Source organism: Populus trichocarpa, chromosome 15 (assembly GCF_000002775.5).
Source record: "Populus trichocarpa isolate Nisqually-1 chromosome 15, P.trichocarpa_v4.1, whole genome shotgun sequence".
NCBI lineage: Eukaryota > Viridiplantae > Streptophyta > Magnoliopsida > Malpighiales > Salicaceae > Populus > Populus trichocarpa.
The window spans coordinates 4,476,368-4,495,687 of NC_037299.2; the positions used below are offsets into that span (position 1 = coordinate 4,476,368).

The following is a 19,320-nucleotide window of genomic DNA, read 5'->3' on the forward strand; positions in this document are numbered from 1 at the left end:
GGGATAGTGATTTTCCATGGTTGGTATGAATGATATAAGGTTGACTTCTTACCTTGTATTATAGCACAACTCCACGATTTTTCTTTTTTTCTTTCCAAGATTTCTAAGAAGACGATTTGGGAAAGCTTAATTAAGACTATATTTTCTTGTTTTCATATTTTAGACATAAAATTATTTTTTTTACATTTTAGTCATTAATTGTGTTAAGAAATGAGAGAAAGAATCTTCAAAAAAAAAATAAAAAAAATAAAAAGTTCTTAGTTGGTCATATTCCGATCTCAAAAATAGTTATTTTGATATTAATGGATTCATCATGAACATAGGAGTTCAACTGATATGGTTTGGATAGTGAATGATGCTGGAAAAAGTTTATCAGACTCTAAAAAGTTTATTTTAATTTGATTTTTAGTTTTTAGACTAATTGTACCATGTTTTGAAGTTTTAAATTTGCCTATAAAGATTCTTACCATGTTTTTTTTTTTTGTGTTTTTCATGTGAAAAGGAATTGAAATTTGGTTTTTAGAGACAAAAAAAGCCTTGAGTCTCTTAATACCGGTGAGAAATCTCTTAAATCTCTATTTAATAGAGAGATTGTTATACTTAGAGTGTTAGCTCTTTATTCTATGACTTACATAGTTTTTCTATTTTACAAACAACTAGTCAAAAAAATAAGAGGCATAGCTTACTATTTATAGAAAAAATCTAAAAAACCCTATAAATTGGTAAAATATCAATTTACCCCTTAAATAATATACATATATTAATTCATGACAATTTTAGAAATTAACTCAATTAAGTCATTACTTGATTTTTCTAGGTCTAGAAATATAATCTATGTATTAATTATATTCTTGTCCTTAATTTTTAAAATATATTTTAATCAATTCATACTTAATTAAATCATCTCAGTTTAATTTTTTTACTAATGTTTATTAATATGTGTGACCCATTAAGTTCCTAATATGTTGGCTCAAATATATATTATAATTCTAATTAAATAGAATTAAGTAAATTTAATAATTTAATTTATTATCAATTCAACATTTGATTAATTTATATTTGAAGATCAAATGCACTGTATACCAACATGTCATGATCTCCCAAATATTAGAAAAGTCATTAGTGATTTGACTTAACCTTTCGATAACCAGTTTCTTAATATAATTAATATCATTTCATCAATAATATTCTGATTTAATATTAAATGATGGAGTATGTCTGTCATGTTAAATCATGTTTGTTCTCTATATAATAGTCATTGATTGTTTGAATAAGATTTGAAACTTTTTTCAAATCTCATTTCACTTTGGCCAAGAATTTCTCAATCAAATACTATTTGAGAATATATGAAAAAAAAAATTATAATTCGCCTAGGGTGATGAATCCTCTCTTGATCACTCAAGTATCTTCATATAGTTCATGATATACTCAATGTTTGCCCCTTCGTCACCTCGATTAAGATAACATGTAACAAGATTCAAAGCATAATATTCTCTATATAAGATAACTTAGCGATCTCAAGTCTCTACATCACTTATACAACTATCACGTGAGCATTTCCATAGATATATGTGATATCTCTATATGGAATTATCATGCGGGTTAGTTCAGTGTATATGTCTTATGACAAGTACCTACATATGAGTTCTAAGTATCCCTTATACCCCAGCTTATAAGAATAGTTATTTCCTTTCATAAAGAAAAGAACATAATATGCATTAGTATATACAACTCTAATGAATATCCAGTATTTAAGAGAGCATCAACTAGGAACATTTTAGGAACAATGCTTTGATGCAATAGGAATCTCATAATTATAACAACTTTATAATTTCATTTGCAAAGCATTTATGTCCCATGGACTTTATCTTTACTCTAAATTCATTAATCTAATATTACATGAATATTAAAGATAAATTGAGTCTTTATTAATAATAAATATATATTTACATGAATATAACAATGTTATATGTAACCAACTGATTGGCTACAGAGCATATTAAACTAACAATCTCACACTTGCACTAAAGTCAATCGTTCATGTAACTAATATCATATTGCTCCATGTAGCATTAATGCTTCTGCATGGATAATGACTTAGTAAGAGGATCTTCTAGATGCTCTTTGGTTGGTACCCACTCCATCTTTTACATCTTTCATTTCATTGATTTATCAAATCAAATGGAATTTTTTAAGTATTTGTTTGGATCATTGATATGACTTTGGCTTATTTGCTTATGCAATAACTCCATTGTCATCATAGTACAGGGCAACTAGATCAATAATGCTAGGAACTAACCTAGTTCATTAATGAACTTCTTGATATAAACAACCTCTTTGTTTTCTTAAACATGGAGATGTACTCTTATTCAGTTGTAGAATCAGTTATGCTCTATTGGTTGGAACTCTTCCAACTCAAAGCACTACCATTTAGAATAAAACATATATTGACAGGTATCTAATATTTTTCTAACATTTCATTGAAAAAATCTTAATTGAAATACTTTCGAATTTCTACTATATCTTTTCCATTGATAGATCCTGTAGCCAAGTATAGAATACCATTTCCATCATATCTCTCTCAATCTGTGTCTTAGAACACATTACTTTGGAGGGAGATATTCCATGTAAAATAGATAAGAATCTATTATTAGATTCTTCCATGCTAATTATTTTCATATCTAGTTTATATGCATGGATTAAGACAATCTAAGCAACTTTCTAAATTTATCTCTATATCCAATATATAAGTTGCTTCTCCCAATTTCTTTTAGAGAAATTCTTGGACAACCAAAACTTTACTGATTAAAGTAAAGATATGTTATTTCTTAACAATAATATGTCATCTACATATATTATTAGGAAAACAACACTACTCCCACTAACATTTTGTAAACACAAGGTTTATCCACATTTCTTTTATGAAATCAAATTTGTTGATTATACCATCAAAATCGGATATTCTTACTCCTTAAAGATTACATTGTACATTTGTACATTGCCTTTCTTGTTAATGTTTCTATTAAAGACCTACTTAGATCTATTAAATTTTATCCCTTTAGGTGGATTAACCAAGTTCCAAACTTGGTTGGTACATGAAGTTCATAACCTCAAGTCATTTCTTAGAATAAATATCATTTATTACTTCTAAGTAATTAATATGATCATCAATTATAAGCAATATGTCATTCACAACTGATACGATCCGAGTAACGAAAAAACAATCAGATTCGGATTTTGACGTAAAATGCACAACTGTCCAGTTTTACGACAACAATCATAATTCTCAATGAGACTGTTGGATCATGCTAAAATTTTACGTGGAATATCCTAACATGTTGTCCTACCGTGAGTTAAAATTTTAGGTCAATCAGAGTTAGGAAAGACACCAAAATACTGGTCAACAGAGGTTGTATGAATTTTGTTATTTACTTCCTTTTAACTTGTTAACTTTCTATTTTGCTAGGATTCTTTTCCTAAAAGAATGTGGCAGCTTATTTTGGGAATCTCTTAGTTCTACAAAGATCTTTAATGAGCTGCAACATAATTTCCAAGTGTGGCGAGGATTCATAAATGTTTCAGAATTCTTTTCTTATAAGGATTCCTTATTATCCTAGCTACAACAAGGAAAGAAGACTTCAGAATTAATTTTACCTTCAGATCAGATTTCCTAGTCTATTTGGAACTTTTTAATGGTGAAAAATCTGATTCTAGCATATTTAGGATAATAATTTTTAGATTTTTATTATTTTCTTCTTAGTCTTTAGGTTATTATTACTTATTTAGGTCAATTGTAAGTGAGTCTCATATAGGTCAATTATAAGATCTTTAATGAACTGCAACATAATTTTCAAGTGTGGCAAGGATTCATAAATGTTTTAGAATTCTTTTTTTATAAGGATTCCTTATTATCCTAGCTACAGCAAGGAAAGAAGACTTCAGAATTAATTATACCTTTAGATCAGATTTCCTAGTCTATTTGGAACTTTTTAATTGTGAAAAATCTGATTCTAGCATATTTAGGATAATAATTTTTAGATTTTTATTATTTTCTTCTTAGTCTTTAGGTTATTATTACTTATTTAGGTCAATTGTAAATGAGTCTCATATAGGTCAATTATAAGATCTTTAATGAGCTGCAACATAATTTTCAAGTGTGGCAAGGATTCATAAATGTTTCAGAATTCTTTTCTTATAAGGATTCCTTATTATCCTAGCTACAGCAAGGAAAGAAGACTTCAGAATTAATTCTACCTTCAGATCAGATTTCCTAGTCTATTTGGAACTTTTTAATTGTGAAAGATTTGATTCTAGCATATTTAGGATAATAATTTTTGGATTTTTATTATTTTCTTCTTAGTCTTTGGGTTATTATTACTTATTTAGGTCAATTGTAAGTGAGTCTCATATAAGTCCACCTAAGGGGGGTCCATTAAGATTTATTTAAGTCTAGAGTTAGTATAAATAAAGACATAATTAGACATGTAGGTTAGACAATTCAAATTAATAAAACTTCTTGTTTGTCGCACTTTGTGTGTGTGTGTGTGTGTTGGTGAGATAATCTCCATTTCATGGTTCTCTAAAGAACTAAAAATGACTTATTGAATAACAACTGGCTTCGTGGCATCATCCTTATACCTTTCGTTGGTGAATCAATATTCGTTGGGTGAGGGTTTTTCATTTCCAATAATGTTGGTGCCTATGTACAAGTTATCTTTGTGTCACACTCCTATCAAACCTGATTTACTTGGCTTTCTGGGAATTTTATGTCTTTAAGTGTGGGTTGTGTGACCACGTGATCACAAGGTTCACATCAACAGTTTTCATAAGACGTTCTTATCTCATTGATGCATAACATGTCCTACCAAATTTACAAAGATTTTGTGTTTCTTAAGGTTCAGGATAAACATTTAATGTTTTAGCATTGAGAATATATTTCATCTGGGTGTAGTGTTTTAAGAGGTATATAGAATCTCATTCTCTTATTGATAATCCTTGAAATATTTTATCAAATATTAATCACCTTGATCCACTTGAAGTTTCTTAATATTTATTACAATTTGTATTTCAATTTTATTGCAATTTATATTGAACCTGGGCATATTAAATTCAAGTATATAACTATTCGTATAATTACTAGATCCATAAAAACATCATTAATATAAAATAATAACATTTGTCCTCAATAATAGAAATTTAAATCCATTTAATAGTAAATAAAATGGGAACAATGTCTTAAAATACTCGAATAAATAACAATTATAAAGTTCTAGTATTAGCTCATTAGGTAAAACAAAATAACTAGTTTCTACAACTAATGCATAACTAGTTCCTACAACTAATACAACAACTCTTGCTTCACTAGTGAGTCGTAGGTTCACTTTGCCTTCAACTAATCTTTTATTTTTCCTTAGTTCCTGCATGCAATTGCAAATGTGAAAACCATATTTGGTATCCAATACCTAAGAACTACAATGCAAAATAATAAGATAATTTTCAATTATAAACATACCTGAAGTAGAAGCTTCATTAAGCTTCTTTGCCTTCACGGTTGCAAGTTATTCCTTGCAATTTCTCCTCTAATATCCTTCATTGCCATAATTATGACAAGTGTCTTTGTCTTTCTTGATGCCCTTAGTAGGTTTGTTTCCTTTAGAGATAATATCCTTATTTTCCTTATCCTTCTTCTTAGACATTCTAAAAGACTGAACTATAAGAACTGAGTTTTTTTCTTTCTTAAAGGCCCTTCAACAGTCTTAAGTATATTAAACAATTCTAGCAATATACTATCCAACTTGTTCATGTGATAGTTTATTATGAATTGTGAAAAGTTTTGGGGTAATGACAACAAGACCAACTCAACACCTAACTCATGGTCTATGACAAAATCTAATTCACCTAATTTCTCAATATAGCCAATCATTTTTAAAACATGAGTATTCATTAAAGAACCCTTTGTCATTTTACAGTGGAATAATTCCTTAAAAATCTTATACATCTCAATTCTACTAGCATTATCAAACAATTCTTTGAGCAATATAATCATAGTATGGGCATCTGTATTCTCATGTTGCCTTTGAAGTTCAGGTGACATACTGGCTTATATCACACATGCAGCCTGTTCATCGTTATTAATATGACGCTCATGTTCATTCCTAGCTTCCTCTTCAGCATCCTTAGCAGGGGCATTTGGAATTAGATTTTCTAAAACATACAACCTTTTTTCTTGTTTGAGAACATTTCTCACATTTTTGTGTCAATCCAAGAAATTTGGTCTAATCAATTTGTTAGCATCAAGTATGTTTTGTAGGGATATTTTACTACTAATTTTGAACTACCAACTTATTTATATAAAGATGGAGAGTATTAGTTTCATGCATACAAGGTAATTCTACCAACTTATTTATTTCATGCATACATATTTAAATTCTAAATTTATATAAGGTAATTCATTCTAATTTGGTCTCTCACTATTTTCTTACAAATTAATAGCTCTCCCTATTAATTCAAAAAATCTCGCTTAGATTTTCCTAGTGGCATCGGATCCCATTTAATTTATCTAACCTTGAGTGACTCAACAAATTAAAATAAATTAAATCAAGTAGATAACATCGTTTATCAATCACATCTTTATGTGACTCTTAGATCAGTTAGGTGACAACTCTTTCTCTAAATATATCTTATATGTTTTACCTAACTCATGCCTCTAACCTCATATGATCATGAGTGACTCATCCAAATTATATAAGTTAGTTTGGTATAATCCAATTTCATAGCATTAAATATATTCAATTAACGGTAACCTTGAGTGACTCAACAAGTTATCCAAGAATAAAACTTTGATATTTATGCATATAAGATTGGAAGGCAATTATTCAAGATCTCAACATGTACTTAATATATTAATGAAGGATTTATTATCAATTAATTAGGTCTCATACATAACATGGCATAACAAATATATATTTTATACATAACAATCTATATATAAACATACACCCCTAGTATGCCATTCAGGCCCGTTTGTTTGTAGGAAAGTATTTTTTTTTTTGCAAAGTGAATTCCGGGGAAAGTGAATTCCGAAAAAGTATTTTTCGATGTTTGGTAGTGTAATGAAAAATAAGTTGGAAAACACTTTCCAGTGTTTGGTTATGTCATGGAAAATGAGTTGGAAAATAACTTATTAATGTTTTATTTTTCTCAAGTTTATTAAAATAATAAGGAACAAATCTTACAAATTAAAAAGTTGAATGAGAATGAAATTGAAAAAAAATATAATTTCATAAATTATCTCAAATAAAATAAATAATAATCAAAATAATAGAGATCAAATCTAAAACATTAAAAAAATAAAAGATGAAGAAATTAAAATAATAATAATTAACATTTCATAAATTATTTCAAATAAAATAAGTAACAATCAAAAGAATAAGGACCAAATTTGATAGATAAAATATTTCAATAAAAAAATGATAAGGAAAAAGCAAATAGCAATTATAAAAATAAGGACCAAAGTTAATATAAAAATTAAATTTTAAGAAATGAAATTGAAAAATAAATATTCAAAACAAATTATATATAGCAATCAAGAGCTTGAGGATCAAATTTGATATAATCAGCAAATAATGACGTTTCTAAATTTTTCACAACTTCCGGAAAGTGTTTTCCGCCCAAATTTTTCAGGAAAACACTTTCCTGAAAACCAAGTCAAATTTTCCTTTGACTAGAAAGTGTTTTCCGTTGACCAACTTTTCTAATAGCAAACAAACACAGGAAAGTTTGGAAAGTGATTTTCCGGAAACCACTTTCCGGAAAACAAACATAGTCAAAAGGGAAAACACTTTCCTGGAAACCAAACCAAATTTTTCTTTGACTGAAAAGTGTTTTCCGTTGACCGGAAAATGTTTCCGTTGACTGGAAAGTGTGTTTTCCGTTGACTGCAAAGTGTTTTCCGTTGACCAACTTTCCTTATGACAAACAAACATAGGAAAGTTTGGAAAATGGTTTCCCGGAAACTACTTTCCAGGAAACAAATATGGCCTAATTGAATAATTATGAACACATTTAAACTAATTCCCTCAAGCCATTGAAGGGAATTAGATGGTGAAATCCTAGGTACTTCCTACAAATCTTCATAAGTTCTTTACAAGCATTTCAATTGTAGCCTTCATCTCTATTTCTTTTTTCATCCTGGATCATGAATAATTTTCTATCTAAATTCTTACATTTCTAAATTACATGACATTTACATCATTAATTAAGAAACATCAAGTTACATTTGAGGAGAATTAGACGAGAAAAGAATTTATAACTCAAAAGAAAAATATAGATAAGGTAGGACACACAAGCCCTATTTAATAAAATTATAACCATTCAACCATAAAATAAAATACACAATTACATTGGTCTATAATGTCCATAATCATCCATCATGCATAAAAACATTTTAATATCATAATAAATTACATTGCATGCTTCAATTCTAATTATTGGCTTTATGTGCTGCTATAAAATAATATTTATAATCAATCAAATCTAATTTCATAATTTCCCAAACAAAAACAAATTTATTTAACATAAATTCCATGAAAAATATTTTTCAAAATTTAATAAGAAACTTAATCACATTAAAATTCTTATTAATATCCTAAACTATTTTAGGATTAATTAAATATAATTTTTCGGTCTAAAACAATTCTCATTATTTTAGAAAAACAATTTTTATAAATATTATTTCACTAAACCATTTAATTAAATAAATCCTAATCCCATATCATAAACTCAAAAAATTAAAATAAACAATTTAATTCATTCCTAATCCTATTAGAAAAATTAATTCTTTAATTAAAATAATTTAAGGTATAAAATCCAAATTTGATTTAATTAATTTTTCTTTAATTAAATCCTAATCATATTAAGAAAATTAATTCTATAATTAATCTAATTTGGGTTTCAATTAAAATAAAATCAAAATTTTGTTTGTGAGGTTAAAATGACATAAATAGGAGAGTAAAATGGTATTTTACATTAAAATAAACCCTATGGTCATAACACCAAAGGGGAGGGTATAGGGGTAAAATGCCCCAAAACCCTAAAACCATCTCTTTCTTCTCCTTTTCTTCCATGTGCCGCCAACATTCTTTTCAACGACGGCCAAGGCCACCATTGCCTTTAGCCACGCGAGGCGCAACTATGGTGGTTGGCGCTGCCAGAAGCAGCAGCACCCAACTCAGCCAACAACAACGATGCCAGCATACATCTCGCTTGGCTTTACCACCCACGACATCGTCTGGAAATTCCATTAAGATCTAACCGGAATAGTAATTCGGTGATGAAAAACATTTTTTTTAAAATTTGATTTCAAAAATCATGAGAGAAAAAATTGAATTTTTGGAGAAAATATTTATTTCGCATATAAAATTAATTTATAATTAACATCAATAATAATTAAAAACATACAATAAAATGATTTTTTTAGATTTTTTTTTACCATTAGCACATCAAAATTATCATAAATAACTAAAATAAATATCAATTTAATGATTTTTAAATAAAAAAATACTTTTACAAATCTTCTAAGAATAAAATCAGAAGAGGGAGTATCAAACACCCCATTACACTGTAGAGTTTAAACTCCCATTCTCCATCTTCATGTAATTTGAAGGTCTTGGGATCTATGCCTGTAATTAGTTTATTGGAGATATATTATTTATGTACAGTTATTTTAAATTTTATTTTTGACATAGTTGTTGCGTAGATCTCGTTAAATATATAGAGATATAAAAAAATGTAATATTCTTTATCGAATATATGGTTAATTTATTGTTTTTAATTAAAAATAAATAAATAAATCAAAGTGACAATGAACAAACTCATTGAACTCTGAAGTTTTAGATTTTGCTCCGCTACTCACATTTTCATTAGATAATATTTAAAGATTTTTTTTTATGCATGTTAACTTTGAAGTTAGTGCTACACTACGATCAAATTTATTTTTAACTTATAAAAGATGTTAAAGCATGTATTTTAAAAAAGTATGAAAAATGCAAGATTTGAGCTATAAATTTGACTTGATTTAATTATATAATAAAAATAAATAATAATAATAATAAATGTATCGAATTAAAAAAAAATCATCATGACATGCCAAAAAAAATAAAAAATGCTTGAAAAAAAAATAAAAAAAATCAATTACTAAACAATCCAAAATTGAATAATAAATTTAAAATAACAATCTAGTAGGTGTCCAGTAGTAAGAGCTTGAGACAAAAGGGTCTGCTCCCCCTGTGGTTTCAAGTTCGAGCACCGTGATTGCTAATATGATAGCTATTGAAGTTTTACATGGTCATTAACTTTAGAGCCTGTGAGATTAGTCGAGATATACGCAAACTGGCCTAAACACCCACGTTAATAAAAAAAAATTTAAAATAAAAAAATGTAAATTAGTTTATTAAACTCACAAATCAAGTCCCACCATGTGCATGCATCCAAACTGACATTGGACAAAGGTGACTGTTTCATTTGCCAAGGTCTCGATTCCCCACCCATCAGAATGGGATTCTAGGTCCGCCTTGCCGAAGACCACGCTGCCCATATTTATATTTATATAATATAGAGTTTCCCAAATAGTATTTAAAATTCTTTAATTCTTGAAAAACAAACAATAAAGTTCATATTTGTTTTCATAACTGAACCGACCATCCATTAAGTATTGATTATTAAAAAAAAAAAAAACAGAGCACCCATTTGACTAACAACATGATGGTTGGTTCAAATAATTCAATGTTTATTTTATTAACTAATGTTCTAAGTTCGAGTTTTATAAATAAAATATATTATTGTTGAAAAAATTTTATTTTTTAATGAGTTAACACCGGATTAATCAGAAATCAATAAATTTTTAAATACTAAATTTAAAAAAAAACAATAAAAATATCAACATGATCACTACTGCTTTTATTCGAAACAATCAAAGCTTTAAATATTATCAAAATTCAAGCTTTTTGTTTTTGTGTTTTTGTTTTTAAAAAAAAGATGTAGACAGGCTACATGAGGAAATGTATTCAAATGTCAGCTGGATTTCATGTTGGTACACACAAAAAAAAAACAAAAAAACAAAAAACTATGAAGGAATCTGAAAATGTTGGATCTTTTTTTTTTATTATTATTATTGGTGTTTGGACCAGTTTATACATACCTCAACTAATCTTACGGATCCTGAAATTAACGATGATGTAAGTTTTCAATAGCTATCATATTAACAATTATATAACTGAAATCTGAAACCATTAAAAAAACAAACTTTTTATTCTTAAATTTTATTATTGAGCGGATGGTTGTCGAGCCTCCTTTATCTTGTTTGTGTTGGATTTTAATTTCCTTAAAATTTCTTCACAGCTACACTTAATAGAGAATTAAAAAAATGTATTATGTGTCATGAAATGCGTTTTTATTAGATTTTCCATGAATAAAATAAAATAAAAAAAAAGAAAAAAAGAAAAGGAGGACAACGCTAGATGACAGGGTGACTGAAGGAGACGAAGAAAGGAAGCAAACGGTCAACCCGGTTGGTACCTCCCTCTCTAATTTCTCTGATTCCTTACTCGTTACTCTCGGAAATACACAGACAGCACAGCAGGAGAATCCCTCTTCCTCTGTGTCTCCCAGTGTATCTTATACACACACAGATATATCTGCTTGGTGGGCAACCATCAAGAAGACATCGTCAAGTCACATTCTTGCATCTGTTTCTTGTGGGGTGATTAAACTCCAACAGCTTAGAGAAACGGAGAGAAATGAGGCCAAATTGGGAGTTAAGGAATTGCTGTAACCATGAGCAAGTAGTCTTTCTTGTCACTGTTTCTGTGTGCGCCGTTGTTATTCTTGCGGTATGTAGTAATCTCTCTGTTTTTACGGTAGCGTAGCTTCATTACAATGTTTTGATCAATGAGAGTGAAACCCATTTGATCGAACAAGTAAACTTAAAAGACCTTCTTTTTCTCCTTTGTTATGTAAAGAAGTTGGGACCTTGTTTTGATCTGTGAAGTATTTTTATTCTTCTGAAAGAAGGGATCAATGCCCCTATTATCAAAGATATTTTTTTCGGGGAGGAATGACGATGTTGTTCTCTGACTTTGAAAAAAACTGTTTTGTTCTTGTCATGAGTAATGGTATTTTTTTTTTAATTCAATAACATGCAAATGGGTATTTATTACTGCATTCTGTTTCCGTCAGTGCCATTGATTCCTTCACATGTTGGATTCCTTTTATGCTTACCTTGAAAGGGCTTCACTGTTGACAGTTCAGATTATTAATGTAGCTATTGAAAATTCCACCCTTGTTGTGTTAATTAACTCAAATTATCAAAAAAATGTTCAATTATAAAGTTTTTAGTTTCAGAATGAAAATATAGCAACTCACATTTTAAAATTTGAATTTTCGGTAGAGGTGGAATTGTTTTCGTAAGGATATTTTGTTTTCGTAAGGATATTGAAAGTCTGGAATTCTGAAACAGAACACCAAATCATAAGTATCTTTGATGCCAATTTCAATTGACAATTTATGATTTTTCCCCATGAAAAAACAATATTAGAAATTCTGGCACGTCTTTGATGGTGCTGGTTTTATTACTTGTTTATCTGTGATTTCTGCTTTCTTCATTCTAGTTATGGAGAACAGTGTTGCTGAGACCATTCAAGCTTGTGACAGTATTCCTTCATGAAGCAAGCCATGCCATTGCCTGTAAACTAACATGTGGCCATGTAATATGATCTTTTCTCCCCTTATACTTTCTTCCTCAAAGCTTGTTGGGCTTGTGTTCCTATACTATATACATATACCTTCTGTCGCACTTTTCAAATGGGGCACCTGCTTTTCATCATATTTCTGATGGATTCTTTGAATGAAAATAAGATCTGTCAACAACCATCTTTTACACTTTTACAACCTCGTGAAGCCATTGCATATATACCTGGCTGTTCTTGATCCATTTTATTCAGGTGACAAGAAAAGTGACTTTCATTCTGTTGATCTGTTTATGGGAAAATGATCATCTCCATTGCTAGTAAAATCTCAACAGTATGGTTGTAGTGGATCAGAGAGACAATCTTCTTTCACCCAATTTCCATATGTACAAAGATTATGTTTGGTTAACTCACCAATTCACATATCTGGCCATCCCATGTTGTTATGATCATGTTTAAGATTAGTAATTTTTTGGCGATCCTATTACCACCCATTGATGTATCTAGAATGTTAGTCTCAGAAATCTATCCAATTAACTGTTCTTTTTTGAATAATTAAATAGAAGTTTCTTAGATGATCATCTAGCTTTCTAGCATTCAATATTCAGTAATATGAATGCTGGAGCACCTTTATACGCAGGTTGAAGGAATTCAGGTTCATGCAGATGAAGGTGGAACCACTCAAACACGTGGTGGCATATACTGGTTAATCTTGCCTGCTGGATGTAATTTCTTTGTCCTTTGCTTGTCTTTCCTCTTTCTCTTTTTGTGTGCATGTGTGTGGAGAGTTGTGGTTATACCATGTGAGATGAGTTATTTCATTTCTAAAGTTTTCTGCCTGGGGTTCATTGTGAGTATATTTCTCAAAATTATTAATTACTGCTGTTATCAATAAATTTCTCTTCCTCATCTTTTATGCACTCTAGATCTCGGTTCATCCTTCTGGGGGATGGTTTTGATACTTGCATCCACAAATCTTCTTACTGCCAGAATAGCTGCAGGATGTTTTATTGCTTCTCTACTTGTTATGCTCTTGGTAGCTAAAAATGTAAGTGGCTATGTGCATCGATTTGTTGCCAATATTACATTTGTGAATGCTTTAGTTGTACTAGGTATTACAAATTCATATGAAAGGGTGCACATCGTCTTTCCTTTTAATAATTGAATTCAGGAGTTCCTCAACAAATACATTGACGAAAAGTAAAGAAACATTTTCAAGAAATCCTGAAATGAAATCTTATATACAGCATGCTTAAAACTCATTCTAATCCTGTCAAAAATTGATAAATCCTAGAATAGAGTGATTATAGTTTCTATGCTCCCCTGTCCTTTCATCTCCTTAATATCTAGTTTGTCCTTTCCTGTAGATTTGCATAATTATTCTTTTTTTTTAATCATTTAAACAGTGGACTCTTCGAGGACTTTGCATTGGTAAGTTATTCAGTAACCTGTCTATAATATGCACAGACTTCATATAAAGTATCTATCTTAACGATAGTTACATGTTGAGCTCCCAGGATTTGTTCTTTTCCTTGGGGTGGTTTGGGTCCTGCAAGAAACAACAAAAATTCATATACTTCGGTACATCATTCTTTTCATTGGTAATGCCATTTGGCTTTCTTTCTTTACATGTTGCTTAGTGAGAATTACAAACATGACTTTAGAAAAAAAAAATGGTCATTGCTTCCGTGATTATCAAAAAAAAAAATGGTCATTGCTTCCGTGATTATCCTTGCAGGTGTCATGAACAGCCTGTTTTCAGTTTATGGTATGGAGCAGAAACTGGTCACAATTGATTCTCAAACTGTCTGTTTATGTAATATTGATATTATGTCTATGTTAATGCAGACATATATGATGATCTGATATCTCGTAGAGTTCATTCTAGCGATGCAGAGAAATTTGCCGAAGTATGTCCATGTCCATGTAATGGTGCCGGATGGGGATTCATATGGTGAGCATCGTAGGTTAAATGATTGATCTCTTCCCAAAGTTTTTTATTCAATTTCAAGGAACTAATATAACAACTTTATCATGATCCTATATGTGGGTGGTGGCATTTCTACTCTAATTACTTGCAGGGGGGTGATATCTTTCTTGTTTCTTTGTGGAGCCATGTACCTTGGTCTTGTGATATTGTCTTGAGGTACATTCAGCTTCTATATCCATTGCCTTGGTATTTGTAAATTACGTTTGAGAATTTAGTGGTTCCATATATTGAAAGTGCTCATGTTTTATATACAAATGGAGATGGTTAGGTAGAATGCGGTCGTCTTATAGGACTAGTAACTAAATAAAATTGATGCAAGTGCTTTGCTTGATAATAATTTTTTTTTTATTAAAATGAGGACTTGCAGAATATTAAATTAAATTTTAAGCATTTATGAAAAAGAAAAACTGTTTATATGCTTTTGTTTATGCTTCTTTTAATGATTATGCATTAAGTATACTGTGTCATGTCAATTAAAAAATGAGACCCACCATTTTGTTTAACGTAGTCAGGCCAATGTAAATTCCAAAGAGAAACAACAACAACAACAACAACAACAACACAATATTATTATTATTTTTTTTCTCCACACAAAAATAATGGGATGGTGTCATTTGGTGCCATCATCATGATTGCTTGTTACTACTTTCCTAACTGCCTTAATTGCTATCAGAAGCAAAATCAAAGAATTTGTTTCAACAATTTCCACCCTGAGTTTTTGGATCTCATAGCACATGTTGCTACACTTTTCTTTGATTCCTCTGAAGAGGGCGAAGAATTGCGGTGTGGATTCTTTACTACACTGAGAGGCTGACTTTTTGTTGACATGCTTGCAGATCTGAGAGAGGCTTTTCCCAAATGAGAGGCAAGATGCTTTAAATTTTGATCGATTCACATTAAGCATTTTTTTTTTCATTTCTTAACTGTTGAATGAACTCTTGATTTTGTAAGGAGTTGGAATACATATTCAGCTCTTTTCACTGGATCTGGCGTCCTAATGTTTTGTAATTGCGGGCTTGCTCAACTACCCTTCAAACAATAGTAATCAATGAAACTAGATTTATTTTAATCATCACTAGTTGCTTTATATATAAAAAATAGGGACAATGTTTCTCACCAACAGTCTGAGAGTTGAGTGATGCCTTTCGTATGCTAGCATAAATAGTTGAATTGAGAATCCTTGCTAAAGTTTTTGAAGCATTCAACTAGGTGCTGGTGGTTTAACAAGCTCCAAAATTTGAACACCAACTCTACAGGTTGAAGGTGGGGCAGTGGAAGGCGTCAAGCACCTGGACATTTACGGAAGAAATTCGTGCTATGATTTTTATCACTTCATCCCACTAGCCCTACATTTAACAAAAAATTACATTTGCTTGTAGCAAAGCAGCTGTAAATTACTCTATTTTCTAGAAAACTGGAAAATTTTCTAAACATAACCTAAATAGACCACCCAAAACAAGTTTTGGCGAAAAACATTTAAAAGTCGACAACACCTTGCCTTCCTAGGCCTCAGTTACAGGATACTCGAACACAACATCCTTGCCAGAAAGCTTCCGGTAAACTGCAGAAAAGGCCTCCAACTCGTACTCTGTGCTGTTGTGTTCCTTCGGATCCAAGAAATCCTGCGTGTAATTATGATGCAGTTAGCATGAGCCTGGAGTAATCAGGGAAGTATATTTCTGCCATGTTCTTATAATGATGAGTCCTCAGGTGAAAGCATAAACAATTAGCTAGCTCATTGAGATGTTTTGCACTTATTATCATTTCAAGAATGAGAGACGAAATTACCTTCATTATCTTGGATCCATCAATTCTGTATCTAATGCGCCTGCCAGCAATCTCAGCAGGCATCACAAGATCCTCAAGCATAGCCTCATGTACAGCAGTGAGCGTGCGGCTCCGAGACCGTTGAACAGCAGGGCCTTTCTTTTGAGGCCTCAAAATCCCTCCTAGTTGCCATCAAGATCACATCCCAACAAATAACTACAAGAAAATCGACACTCTTATAAACCTCACAAAAGCTGTGCAAATAACCTTGAAATAAAGAAACTTGCAATCAACTTGAAGCCAACGACAAGTTTCCATCAGAACAGTATTCATGATCGGCAACCCCAGAGATGACGAGGGAAATGAAATATACCCAGAACATGCATGAAATAGAAATGATACGCAAAACAGTAGATAAAAAACCCTTTAGATGATCCATGATAATTTCAAATGACATCCATCTCCAAATCAACAAGGAACACTCATCTTTTTCTATTTATGCTTGTATCCACGAGAACCTACTATCAAATTGGGAGATAACAATTTCAACTATATAGTTTCATGAAACCAGATTAAACAAAGAAACCTGTTTCAAATGGTTTGTTTTGGTTCAAAACGATGCTGTTTTGATTGATCTTAAACAAAACAAAGAGGGTCAAACGACTTATCATTTGGTCATGTTGATCTTTTTTCTTAAAAAGCTCCGAAAAAAAGCTGGTTTTGTTGCCACCTTACAGAGTTTGTTTCTCTCCCATCTCTTCCCAAAACAAGACAAGGAACATACCCCCTCACACTATTTTGTACTCCTACCTAGACAAAACAAAAGCTCTTTTACATCCTTGAAGGCACAACTACAAGAGGCTAAAACATATACCCCAACCAGCCATGTCTGTCAATGTACTTCCTTTGTTAACTATAAAACCCTATAAAGCCTGATCCTCAACCTAGATGGATGGCTTGGATTCATTCTTCGACATCAATGGGTGAGAATGAGCTTATGATCTCTGAATGATCCCTATTCACTTTTAAAAACCTATGCCAAAGGTAGTGAGAAAAAAGAGAAAAAAAAAGGGAAAATAAAATACTCTTACACTGCCAAACTTGAAAACCCTTAGCTCAACCATTAGCTAACCAAGAAAAACAACATACAACCTTCAATAAGCCACCCTTAGAAGTTTAAATTTGTTTCAAAAATTCATAGCCAAGAAATAATTTTGTTAGAAGGTATTCTTTAAACTTAATGAGGGGGTAGAGGTCAATAATCACACCCCTCTCCCTTTTATTTTGTGTTTTAAATTATTGTTCAAATGCTTGTTTAAGCCTAATTTGAAGTCACTCACTAGTTTGAAAACTATGATTCTTGTTTTGAAATGTTTAAGCATGCTTTAATGATAGTTTATATATGCTTAAGTTTTGTTAGATTGCTTTGTTTAGTGTGTTAGAATGTGATAATGGTATGTGATAATGTTTAATGTTATTTTAGTATGTTTTAATAATTAGTTAATCATTTTTGAAGTAATGGCAAGGTGTGTTAAGTATTTATTTTGCTTTGGATTAGGCTATTTAGGGTAGTTTATTAGGTTTGTACAAGTTATAAGTATGTTGTGAGAGCTTCATGACAATGAAATTAATCAATGAAAGAATGTTTATACACAAACATGTGTTTTTTTGGTTGTTGTAGGTAGCATAGTTGTTTACTATTTTGCTCTTAATTTCTGTTTTTTTTTTTGGATGATCTAAGGCAGTTATGATAATATATTTAAACTTTGGTTGCTAGGTATAAGTTATGTACCATAATAAAAATGCTTCCTTTTGTTTTTAAGGCATGTTTTCCAAACACGATCTTAAGACTTTTTTTCAGCCTCTGAATTCTTAGTTAAGGGCATGTGTGACAAATATGCCCTATTGATTTTCCAGCAAGGTTTATTTTTTTATTTTTTATGTTTTTGCCAAACAAACCCTAAATAATTTCCAAAACAAATTGAAAAAATTCAGGGATCATTTTAAAATCATTTGTGGGTCCCTCGCATGTTATGTGCTTGAAACCAAATTCTAAAATTTTCATGCATATTCTTATGAAAAAATAAAAATTACATTTTTATTATACTTTGAAAAATACAAGAATTAATCAAAGGGTATTATAACCAGTTTATGATTATCCATTAGAACTTGGTCTACATTTTAAAAACACCAAAACATTATTTTGTTTCTTTTAATATATGAGGTTATGAACTTATATGTATGACATATTCCTGATATTAAATAAAAAACAATTTCTTTTATTTTTATGTTTTGACTTTAGAACTACTAGGCTTGACTCCTAAAGTTATGGTCCACTTTACTGGTGTGGAGTGACTTTAACCATTAGACAGACCAATAATTAAAAAACATAACATTATCTTAGTTTATATCAGACAAATAAACAATGCAACTTATCTTAGTTAAGGTCTACTAGGAGTGATACGTCATCTCTATACATAATCAGTCCCCTTATCTAGACTCTAAGACTAATTAAGGTTCTTAATAACCAAAATACCAGGTGGCAACTCCCATTCTTTGTTTTTACGGATAAAAGGATAAGAATTCCTTGTCCTTTCTACCTTTCACCCACAAAGATCTCGACCTAAGAGGATAATTGTCGTGACACCGTACATGCGCGACAGACCTACATGAACACAATCATTAAAATTTATAGCTTGGTCTCAAAATAAAAAATATGATTTCACGAAAAAATGTTTTATAATAAAAATCTCATTGATTGAATTTGCAAAGTTTTGAAAAAATCATGATAATGATGTATGCATGCCTTATAATTGTTAC

General features: G+C 30.4%; 2 protein-coding genes across 4 annotated transcripts; one reads left to right on the plus strand and one right to left on the minus strand.

Annotated features, from left to right (window-relative positions):
• The first annotated feature begins 11,492 nt into the window (after nt 1–11,492).
• On the plus strand, nt 11,493–15,802 carry LOC7475638 (uncharacterized). Of its 3 annotated transcripts, none has more exons than XM_052447425.1 (10): nt 11,495–11,888; nt 12,666–12,761; nt 13,384–13,468; nt 13,670–13,791; nt 14,150–14,174; nt 14,261–14,344; nt 14,482–14,511; nt 14,592–14,697; nt 14,825–14,889; nt 15,407–15,552. In XM_052447425.1, the coding sequence occupies exons 1-9, from the start codon at nt 11,796–11,798 to the stop codon at nt 14,886–14,888; spliced, it is 705 nt and encodes a 234-aa protein (XP_052303385.1). In that variant the 5' UTR covers nt 11,495–11,795; the 3' UTR covers nt 14,889; nt 15,407–15,552. The 3 variants fall into 3 exon arrangements, with proteins under 3 accessions (XP_052303386.1, XP_052303385.1, XP_002322063.1); XM_002322027.4 differs by lacking the exon at nt 15,407–15,552 and adding an exon at nt 15,570–15,802 and having other exon boundaries at nt 11,496–11,888; XM_052447426.1 differs by lacking the exons at nt 12,666–12,761; nt 15,407–15,552 and adding an exon at nt 15,570–15,802 and having other exon boundaries at nt 11,493–11,888.
• Nucleotides 15,803–15,888: 86 nt separating this feature from the next.
• Nucleotides 15,889–16,692, minus strand: LOC7475637 (40S ribosomal protein S7; the record flags this gene model as incomplete). Its single annotated transcript, XM_024586808.2, has 2 exons — nt 15,889–16,355; nt 16,522–16,692. Coding segments are annotated over 2 exons (291 nt in total), but the record flags the coding sequence as incomplete, so codon positions are not given.
• Between the last annotated feature and the right edge of the window lie 2,628 nt (nt 16,693–19,320).